At 30.0% G+C, this 11,497-nt stretch overlaps 1 protein-coding gene across 2 annotated transcripts; it reads left to right on the forward strand.

Annotated features, from left to right (window-relative positions):
• Window positions 1–2,948: 2,948 nt before the first annotated feature.
• LOC120076694 (probable L-ascorbate peroxidase 6, chloroplastic/mitochondrial) lies at window positions 2,949–8,676 on the forward strand. 2 transcript variants are annotated; one of them, XM_039030592.1, is made up of 12 exons: window positions 2,949–3,342; window positions 3,457–3,600; window positions 3,941–4,061; window positions 4,128–4,228; window positions 4,325–4,412; window positions 5,214–5,281; window positions 5,362–5,448; window positions 6,725–6,799; window positions 6,888–6,965; window positions 7,117–7,221; window positions 8,036–8,110; window positions 8,399–8,676. In XM_039030592.1, exons 1-12 carry the CDS (start codon window positions 3,055–3,057, stop codon window positions 8,549–8,551), a joined length of 1,383 nt encoding a protein of 460 aa, XP_038886520.1. In that variant the 5' UTR covers window positions 2,949–3,054; the 3' UTR covers window positions 8,552–8,676. The 2 variants fall into 2 exon arrangements, with proteins under 2 accessions (XP_038886520.1, XP_038886521.1); XM_039030593.1 differs by lacking the exon at window positions 8,399–8,676 and adding an exon at window positions 8,226–8,359 and having other exon boundaries at window positions 2,952–3,342.
• The last annotated feature ends 2,821 nt before the right edge of the window (window positions 8,677–11,497 follow it).

Genomic DNA, 11,497 nt, shown 5'->3' on the forward strand with positions numbered 1-11,497 from the left:
GAACTTGTTATGATACATGTAAGAAAATCTCGTTTTCTCATGGCCTTTTATAACGAACTGAAGCCATGGAAGATTGGTTCTTTTAAAATCCTCAAGCACTATGGAGATGATACTTATAATAGTCATATCTTTAACGTGGCAAATATTCATCCTTTTGATGCCCCTTACACTTTCACTTAGGGAGGTTCAAAAAATTCGATGACCTGAAAAAATCAATCAATCCAACCCAACCCAATTCATACGGTTTGGGTTGGGTTGAGTTCAAATAAATGGAAATTTTATGGGTTGGGTTGGTTCATGGGTTTACCTAATATAACTCAAACCAATCCGAACCAACCCATATTTATTATTAATTTTAAAATATATTTTTTGTTACTTATAACACAATTATTTATACATATATTGATTTTAATTTTATTTAATTTCAATATTTTTTTAATAATTTATTCTTCAACAACTCTTAAAAGTAGTTTCTTTGTACTTTAGAAAGAAAATTTCTACTATATAAATTGAAGTTGAGTAGTTAATCTTAATTCAATATATGAAAATAATTAAATTATATTTTTACATATTTACGTTTTGCTTCTTTTTAGAACAAAATTTTAAATAAATGATCTGATTAACCCGAATCAATCTAACCCTAATATTTCATGGTTGGGTTGGGTTCATTTTTTAATAAGGGCTATTTGGGTTGAAAAAATTTACAACTCGAGCAATTGGGTTGGGTCTAAAAATTCTTTCAACCCAACTCAACTCAATCCATGAACACCCATACTTTCACTTTAGCTTCTTGAATGCTTCAACTTGAGGACGGGTTTCATTTATGCTAAAATTACTCGATTATTTTGTAATTTACTATAATATCTTTTGGTTTTTCCATTCTGTTGTAAAACATGTTATTTACCGAGAAGAGGTTCAAGGTTAGTTTGTTGAGTTAGCTGTGTGGGGTCAGTTGTGTGGCGTTAGTTTATTGTGCCAGTGGGTTATTAATACCATTGTTGTCTTTATGGGAAATCAATAAAAAAAAATTGTATTCTTTTAGAGTCGTTTGGTTTAAGGTTTTATAAATGTCTGGAATAAAGGAATAAAGGATGCCTATGAATAAGATGTTTGAGAATAGGATCTCTGAGAATTAAAAGATGAATGTGTTTGGTTGTGTATGAGAATGTTATCAGAATTTAATGAACAAAAATTGTGTTTGCGTTTAATGATGCAATTAAACATGAAAATCTTATTATAATTATAATAGAATAATAATTTAAAAAATAAACAATATTTAATATATCAATAAAAAGTTAATTACGAATCAATAATAATTTTAATTATAAATATTTTAAGATTGAGTAATTTATAATTAAAATTAATCAATTAATGCATTTAATGAACATCATTCTAATTATAATCTAATACTTAATCATTTTTATTATTAATTAAGTTCAATATTAGCAATTTTAATTTTAATTAAATAATATAAATATATTTTAATGGATAATATATTATATAAAAAGAGAAGAAAATGGGATAAAAATATGATATATTAATAAAAAAAATACTAAAAAGTATTTTGTAAATATGATATGTTAATAATGAATGGAGTAACAAAATTAATCCGAATAAATAATTAATTTCTTATAAATAAATAGTGATGATTATATGCTCATAATGAATGATTAAATTAAAATTAATCTCAATTAATAATTACTTGATATTAAAAAAAATAATAAAGTAATAAATTATTATTATTAAAAAATGAAGTTTAATACTAACTAAATTTAACTGATCCTAGATTACTAATTAAATACATTTAAGATAGTGTTGGATAATAAATTAATAGTTTATGTAGAAAACCAATTCCATTCATTTAATAAATTTTTATTATAAAAATAAGTTATGTAAATATTTTAATAGAACATTATTGATTTATTAAAATAATATTTATATTATTTCTCTTAAATTAATATTATTTAATTAATTAACTATATTCAAAGTGAAATTATATGTAAAGTGAAAAACAAATAGAGAGAAGAAAAGAGAAAACCCACAATTTTGGAAGAGAATAGAAAATCCTTATCTATGAGAAATGAAGATTTCTGAGAATAGCTTATTCCAAGCAAAGAATTAAAAATTGTTAAACAAACATGAGAATTGGATATCTATGTCAATTTTCATACAGAAAATCTTCCAACCAAACGACCTCTTAATTTCTTATCTCTTAGTTTTCACCAATTTTTTTATTTAAGAGACAAACTTGGACTAGTTCCACTACCCTCTTGTTTTAGGAGGGATATTGAGGACAAGAATAGTCACACACAGAATCATCAAGCCGATGACTTAGCAACATCGTGTGAGGGGAGGGGGAAGGGGAAGGGATGTAAAAGAGTTTACAAAATAAAGCCACTATTAATTTAAAAAAGAAAAGCAAAAAGATTGAGGTGGAAAGAAAATATAAAATAAAGCCACTAAGTTCAAATTAATTTTTAAAAAGAAAAGTAAAAAATTACCACCTCAATATTATTTTTCCATTAGTCACCTACTAATCATTGAATGATTATTTAGAGTTATTTTTAAAATTTGTGGGACTAAAGTGTTTATTCTAAAATCAAGCTTAAATCTCAGAAATCAAAAATATATTTTGTCATTTTTTTAATACAACAAAGGTAATATTCTATTTATTCAACTTTAGGAGAATAATATTGCTAAATGTCACTCAATTATCTTTGAGTAAACCTAATAATTGTATAACTTAACTGTTTTACACCAAACATACCTTAGTTATCGAGAAAATTATTTCTTTCAACAATTTCATAAACGGAAAAAACCAACTTGTTTTCTCTTTATAGTTTTTTTTTTAAAAAAAATACTTTTACCTAATTTGTTTTGTTTTTTTTTTGGTTTTTAAATGTAATATTAAATACTCCTCTAATTTACCATTAATTGGGATTACATCCAAGAACAGGGTTGGATTTGCAGAACCGTGTTGCCAAACAAGGTTTTTGCGTAGGCCAGGTTGATCCTCAGCAAAAGGAGAGAGGCCGCAAAAAAGGAAAGCCCCAAATGGCCGAGCGTTTGTCCCTACAACTGACACTTCCATCGCATTCATCCCCTGTGGCTTCTGCTTCGAAAAACTCAATTTCACCCAAATCCATGGCTGCTACTGTTTTTGGAACCGCCGCCGCCGCCGCTTCCTCCGCCTCATCAACCACTCGTCTCCTCTCCTCAGCCACCAGAGCTACACTATCTTTCTCTTCACGTTCACCATCCCTCCTCTCTCGCTCTTCGTCGTCCTCCTCTTTCAACTTCCTCCGATCGTCTCCTCTCATTTCTCACCTATTTCTCAACCAGGTTCTCTCTCTCTCTCTCTCTCTCTCTCTCTCTCTCTCTCTGTTCTTGTGTGTGTCTGTGTTTAGATTAACGATGTTTATATTCGGTTTCTTGTTCTGGTTTTCACTGCTTCAGGGAGGGCCGAGTTCTTGTGTATCAAATAGAGGATTCAGTGCGGCGTCTAATCCGAAATGCCTGGCATCGGACCCTGAGCAGTTGAAGAGTGCTAGAGAAGACATCAAGCAGCTACTGAAAACCACATTCTGTCATCCTATTTTGGTATTTCTGTGGTTCATGATATGAAGTGCTATTATCTATTATCTATTGTTTTCTCAGTTCAACTTGAATCGTGTGGAATTATTTGTTTACTATTTTGTCGTATATTTGGTCCTATTTTCACTTGATAGCGACTGAGTGTCTTACTTGTAATAATTGCCTGTTTATATTTGTATTGGCTATCGTGCTTAAGTTGTAATTGGAAATAATTAGTAATGTTCGTGGTGGAGTTTAAAGTATTGAAGAATTTAGGGTCATGTCCTCTAAAGAATTGTTTCATCAATTTGTTTGGTGGAACTCTTTTCTACCGACATGTATTCTGACGTTTCTTCCCTCCCTCTAGGTCCGGCTAGGTTGGCACGATGCTGGAACTTACAATAAAGATATTGAGGAATGGCCGCAGAGAGGTGGAGCTAATGGAAGTTTAAGATTTGATGTTGAGCTGGGCCATGGTGCTAATGCTGGTAATTCTTCAACAATAACCGTGCATTACAGGGTTTGTTCATTCTAATTGACTGATTGTTTCGCAGGTCTTGTTAATGCCTTGAAACTCATTGAGCCTATCAAAAAGAAGTATTCTAACGTGACATATGCAGACCTATTTCAGCTGGCCAGTGCTACAGCTATCGAGGTCATAGTATTATCCATCTCTTGAACTAACATGAACCCTTAACTGAAATTATATAAGGATTTAATGTTCTAATGATTTGATTCAACTTCTATACAGGAGGCTGGAGGACCCAAAATCCCCATGAAGTATGGAAGGATGGATGTTGTAGGGCCGGAGCAATGCCCTGAAGAGGGGAGGCTTCCTGGTTAGTAGACTAAGGGCTGGCCTACAAGGGTCACCCTGATTTCTATTAAATATGAATTAAATTATTTGCAAATTAGTGTTTAGTAATTGGCTTCCATATGGGAGTCCTAGTATTTGAATTTACAGATGGAGGAGTTAATCTGATGCTCAAATTCTATTGTAGATTTCATTGAAAATTACCTTCTGAATCTCTATTATTTCATCCTGTGGCAACAAAATCAAAATCGGAAGAGCTATTTTATAATGTCGTATGCGGAATCATTGAAATATTGTGGTGTGAATTATCATGTCATCATGTTAATGAATATGTCAAATCTAGAGTTGCTTATGTTGATTTACCTGCATTGTCATGTTGTTCCCTTTTTGTTTACCTTATTTCTTGGTTTTTTTTTTTTTTTTTTTTTTTTTTTTTTTTTTTCCTCTTCCTGGTAAATCATGAATTAGACTAAATTGATTTGGAGGATGGTTGTCTGGACTTCAGCATAGGAAGTGAGTCCACTTACATAATTAAAAGGATGAGATGCTTAAGTGTGATACAAGTGAAAGAAAGAGGAAGCGTAAGGCATGTCTCTTGCCTTCTAGCAATTTTCTTCTAACGCTTAAGAGTTTGAAAAAAGTGCTGGTGTATTTCCTTGTGCTGCTGAAGATGTAATTTGTCATTTTAGGATAATTACAAAAGAGAATTTTCTTGTTTCTTTATATTAGTCTTTTGGAAAGTTTTTGATATTTCGAGATGCTTGTCTATCGATGCACTCTTGCCTCACTCTTTTCCACATATTTTTAAGAACTAGTCTTTATTCAGATGCTGGTCCTCCATCACCTGCTGCACATCTACGAGATGTTTTCTACAGAATGGGGTTGAATGACAAGGTATCGTGAATCAGTCTGCCATTTGACTAAATAATTTTTGCATGCTTGCTTTGTTTGATTCAAGGTTTCTGGATCTTTAGGAAATAGTTGCATTATCTGGGGCACACACGTTAGGGAGAGCTAGGCCAGAACGCAGTGGTTGGGGAAAGCCAGAGACCAAATATACGGTATATTACCATTGTTTTGTTGTGAATGGGTTAAAAAGATCATTTATGTGTCTCAACTAGTTATTTGTCCTTCCGACTGGTTATACTGTGGAATGAACATTCTGCTTATTGTGTGTGTACATTTATATTGTTAAGAAACATACTTTTTCTTTTAACGTGAAACCATACATTTATTGTGGAAGAAAATACAAAAAAATAGGTAAGATATTAAGACTCTCAATGGGATTACAATATTCGTGGCAGTGAGGTCATATTATTAAACAACTTCAGTTAGCGAAACCAAACTCAACCAACTTCCATCGACTAGTCCAGACTATTATGACTTAGTTGGACCTGATTGGTGTGACAAAGTGACAAATTATTTAGTTTATCTTTTATTTAAATTTATTCTAATATCGATTAAGCTGCCTTTGATCTTGCTATCTCAGACATTCTTGGATCTTCACCCACAGGATCTTAGGAGCTACTATAACCATCGAGGCCACTAGCCCATCCAATAGATTCTATTTTGTATCTATTAGCAATTCTCTCAAAAGGCTTACCTAACGGGAGAGAGCTATTTATTCATACGCACCAACCAGGAACAAGATTGGGCCATTTCTTACGAAACTTAATTGATCGACCCAGCGAGTGAATGAAAATAGTCCTATTATTCCCCTCTTTTCCATGTTCAATTTGATAGCCAACATCATTGTCCTCTCCTTGGAGAAATTCCCCCTCTATTGCACACCATGCTTGAGGGCACATTCTAAGAATCCCAAGTCTTTGTATCAACTGGTATAGGATAGACAAAACAATTTCCCTCTATGGCATACATTGTCTTGACTTTGGAATTAGCCTTGATTAATCTTAAAGTGTATCCTGGCCAAGCTTTATTTATTATTCAACCAAACAATTTGAATACCCAGTTTTCATTAATTTACAACTTGTAATAGCTTATAAATTCATCTTGAATTTTTAGAATTGAGACATGCTATGCTGTATTTGCTTTTGGACCTTCTTGAAATGGGTTAGTGTCACAATAAGTGGAAATGACGAACTAGATTTGATATTCCTTCTATACTAGTTTCCATTCGATGAAATATAGATGGATTATTAGTTGATAAGTTGAACCTGATCTTCTTTAGCTCTGTTTGGATGTTTTTTATACTTCAATATACTTTGTCTTTCCAACCATATCTTATTTTGAATCATCATCACGGCTTTAAATTTGTAACCGCATTTTAGCTGCTATTCTCTGGAGATTCCTTTTGTTTTAATTTTTCCTTACTGACAGAAAGATGGACCCGGTGCACCTGGTGGACAATCCTGGACCGCACAATGGTTGAAGTTTGACAACTCATATTTTAAGGTTTATACCATATTGGCTTCATTTTATATGTTCTGAGAAGATGGTGAACTAGTTTTTGCTTACTATGTTTGCTCCATATTATATGTAGGATATCAAGGAAAGGACAGATGAAGAATTACTGGTGTTGCCAACTGATGCTGTTCTCTTTGAAGATCCAGCATTCAAGGTAAAACAGAGCTACACATTCCCCCACCCCATCGTTGCTCCCTGCAGGAGACATTATTTTGGGGACCAAGAAACATCTTCAATGGAGTTGGTCTTTCATAAGGCAATCGAAAGGCTCAGTTTGGTTTTCATTTACTTATATTGTGTTGCAGGTTTATGCTGAAAAATATGTTGAAGATCAAGAAGCATTCTTCAAAGACTATGCTGAAGCCCATGCCAAACTCAGCAACCTTGGTGCTAAATTTGACCCTCCAGAGGTCTGTCGCTCTGCATAATATATTATTTTTTTCACTCTTGTTTTGAATGGCGGGCGTTTACGAATTACTAAACTTCCTTTTATCGAATACATTTTGATGTCATCCAACTAAGTATATTGCAATATTTTATGGACACGGACACTGATTATCCATAGGAAAAAAATATATAGGGAAAAGTATCTCTTTGGTCACTAGGTTTTGGGTCTAGTTTCCATCTGGTCGCTAGGTTTCAAATGTTACATATTTAGTCGTTAAGTTTTGAGTTTGATTATTTAATTTAGTCCCTAGATTTTAAAATGTTACGATTTTACCCTTGAGATTGAGTTTTGTTTCACTTTGGTCCATAGATTTCAAGATTTACTCTTTTCACCTTGATTTTGTATTAAATATTCACTTTCAGTCTTTTGTATTAGTATCTATTTATTAATTAAAAATAATTATGAAATAAAATTTTTAAATTATTTTTAGTAGTTTTGAAAAAATAGTGAAAGTTAATTGATTATAATTCTCTTAATTCTAAATTAACACTAGAGACTGAAAATAAGTATTTAGTGTAAAATTGAGATTAAAAGTGTATATCTTGAAACTTAGAGACCAAATTGAAACAAAACTTAAACCTCAAGGGTAGAATTGTAACATTTTGAAACTTAGGGATTAAATTGAAATCAAAATCAAAACTTAAGGACTAAATGTGTAAATTTGAAACGTAAGAATCAAATGGAAACTAAACCCGAAACCTAGGGACTGAAAAGGTATTTTCCCCAAAAATATATATGCTTAAGCCTGGTTGAAAACTGCATTTTGTTGATGACAGGGTATTGTGCTTGATGATGCATCTTCGAAACCTGCAGGAGAGAAGTTTGAGGCCGCCAAATACTCATATGGAAAGGTTGTATATATTACAAACTTTCAATATTTTCATTTTTTTGCATAATTGAAGTCTTCAGAAAATCTCTCGTCTTCGTAAAATGTTTATCTTCTCTACTTTTGGCTGTCTACTGCAGGATTAAAAACAAGTATCATGTTTTGTTGTGCCACGTGTCTTTTTAATAATACAAGTTGAAGCTTTGTTCAAGTCCTTGACATCTGTGATGTCACGTCTAAAAAAAAACTTGGAAGTCTTAAAATGAAGGAGAAATGGAATAAAATTCAATAGTATTGCCTATTTGAATTGCAGAGAGAGCTATCAGACTCAATGAAGCAGAAGATTCGGGAAGAATATGAAGCTTTTGGTGGAAGTCCAGATAAGCCTTTACCAACAAACTACTTCCTTAATATCATTGTTGTGATTGCTGTTTTGGCAATTTTGACATCCTTGCTTGGAAACTAATTTGAGTTTTTTAATCTATTTCTGAAATGGTTTGTTTCTCAACAAAATGCCTTATAATTTCACAATTTGTTTCTAGTAATTACTTTTTCAGTTCAATAATATGCCGGGTGGGAAGTTCGAGCCTTTGACTTCTTGATCGAAGATACATACTGTCAGTTGAGCTATGCTTATATTGACTCTAGTGGTTATCTTCTCGTATAGAAAATTAACTAGAATTTTAGACAACTAACGACTATAATAGTCCGTGGATGGGTAAAATATCTAAGACAAGTCATCATTGAAGATATAATTATAAATTTGAATATGTTTAAGCAATACTTAACCTTTGTGTCACCCACTAGAAATAATTAAATGTGGTTCTTCCCGTGTCTCTGCCACTTTCGTAACGTTAGATACATGTGTAAAGTAGCACCCACATTATACCTCTCGGTCTCACTGCACACACAAATTCATTAAAATGTCATTTTGGCTATTTTGGATTTGCTTTGAATAATGAGTTTCATGCAACATTGTGTGAATCTTTAGCATTGTTAAATTTTAGAGGGAAGACAAAAATCAACAATAAATTAACAAATTATTTTATAGGTAAAATACCTTTTTTGTTTTTTAGATTTTGAATTTAGTTTCAATTTAGTTTTGATTTTAAAATATTATATTTTTAATTTTGAGTTTAGAATTTTGTTTCTATTTGATTTCTAAGAGGATGCTTGGGGTAATGATTTGGTTATTATAGTCTTTCCTAGGTTATTATAATTGAGTTATAATAGTTTGTGTTTGGGATGTAAATTATTTTAGTTTGTGTTATAATAGTATGTGTTTGAGGTGGAAACTATTTTAGTTTGAAAATGAAATAGTAAATATTATAGCAAAAAAAAAAAATGATGAATGTAAATTAGTAAAAACTATAGTAAATAGTAAATACTGTAGTAAATGAGAGTTTTGAAATAATTTTGTTTGTAGATGATTTGGGACTATAAAATAGTATTTACAGTAGTAAGAGGTTTTTAATATAGTCTAAGGATAGTCATTTCCCCAAATGCTCCCTAAGTTTTTATATATACACTTTTAACCTTTATTTGGTTCCTAATTTTTATATTTACACTTTTAACCTTGTTTTTTTTCATTAAATATTCACTTTTGCTTATTAGTGTTAATGTTTATTAATTAATTTAAACGAATGAAACAAATGAAAAGAATAACAATTAATTAGTTTTAATTAATTTTTCATTACTATTAAAATTAATTTTTAAATTTTCATTTCATAATTATTTTAGATTAATTAATTGGAAATTAATAAAGACCAATGTCAACATTGGTATTAAAATATTGAAGCATAAGGATCAAATGAAAACTAAACTCAAAATTTGAGGTGTAAGAATGTAACATTTTGCCTTCTATTGATCAAATAGAAATTCAATTCAAAACTTAAGGTTAAATGTATAACATTATAAAATGTAATGACTAAATAGAAATTAGATTTAAAATTTAAGGATCAAATGAGTATTTTTCTTGTACTATATAAACTAAATTTAAGTATTTGAAAGTATTAATGTGTTATTTTAACCAAAATTGTTGGTCAATCACACATCATGTTTGAAGGAAACCATGAAGCTGTGTCCAGGAAGATCGGGTCAAGCATGTAAAATGGACCCGTTTACCTCAGTTTTTATTTAATTTTACATGCTTACTTTAATTAAAAAATAAGGCATTCTAAACTTAATTAATACTTTTGAAAAAAAAAAAAAAAAAACTTAATTATTCTGCAATTATGTAATACTTAAAAGATATATGGTGAGATGATATGATATTAAATTTATCTTCATCTATTAATTTAGATTTTTAGAACAATCGGTGATTTAAAACGATATTAAACCTCGAGAGGTTCCGTGTGTCAAACTCCTTGAATGTCTTAGTTATTGAATTTTCAAAATTAGTTAAGTGATAAAAATATATATTTTTGGTTTTTAAGTTTTGGGTTAAATTTTTTTTGGTTCATAGGTTCTAAAATATTACATTTTTAATCCTTAAGTTTTGATTTTAATTTAGTCTCCAGGTCTTAAAATATAACAAGTTTATACTTCAGATTTAAGTTTTATTTTAATTTGATCCCTAGGTTTCCATATTTACCCTTATACCTTTGATTTCTACTAAATACCCACTTTCAATCTTTATTGTTAATATCTATTAATTAATTTGAAAAAAACTAAAAGATTATAATTAATTAAGTTTCACTATTTTTTTTATCACTATTAAAATAAATTTTAAAAATTCACTTCATAAATATTTTAAATTAATTAATTGACATTAACATTAAAGATTAAAGTTAAAAAAATTGAGATTACAAGTGTAAATCTTGAAATTTAAGTACCAAATTAAAACAAAATTCAAATATGAATGGTAAAATTAAAATTTAGGGATTAAATTAAAAACAAAATTTAAGAAATAATAGCGTCATCTTGAAACTTAGGGGTCCAATAGAAATTTAGTCCAAAATTTAGGGAACATGAAAAAAAATATTTTCTCTAATATTTTTCATGCAAAAAGAGATACTATGTGTTTATATGTTTACAATTTATAAAGGAAATACTAACGCAAACTAATTGTTTTAGAAGAAATTAAAAATAAGTTAATTGCATGGATTAACTTTAAGATTTGTTGAAAGAATAGTTATGAACTAAAATTAGACATTTGAAAGTACGAGGACCAAAATTAAACGTAATCTAAAATATAGAGATCAAAATGATATTTTAATCTAATTTAAATATTATATTAAATTTAAAATGTTGATTAATAAAAGTATTTATATTCAATAATTAATAAATAATAATCGAAGGAAATTGAAATTAAACACATTAACTAGAAACCAATTAAGGAGTATTTTATTGACATGAGTATAGTTTAATTGACATGAAACTTGTACGATCAAGGTTAAAAGATTCAATTATT

Source organism: Benincasa hispida, chromosome 4 (genome assembly GCF_009727055.1).
Source record: "Benincasa hispida cultivar B227 chromosome 4, ASM972705v1, whole genome shotgun sequence".
NCBI lineage: Eukaryota > Viridiplantae > Streptophyta > Magnoliopsida > Cucurbitales > Cucurbitaceae > Benincasa > Benincasa hispida.

Coding starts and splice junctions, on each gene's coding strand:
- LOC120076694 (XM_039030592.1), top strand. CDS start 3,055: ATGGCCGAGCGTTTGTCCCTACAACTGACACTTCCATCGCATTCATCC. Junction 3,601..3,940: donor CATTCTGTCATCCTATTTTG/GTATTTCTGTGG, acceptor CCCTCCCTCTAG/GTCCGGCTAGGTTGGCACGA. Junction 8,111..8,398: donor CCAAATACTCATATGGAAAG/GTTGTATATATT, acceptor TTTGAATTGCAG/AGAGAGCTATCAGACTCAAT.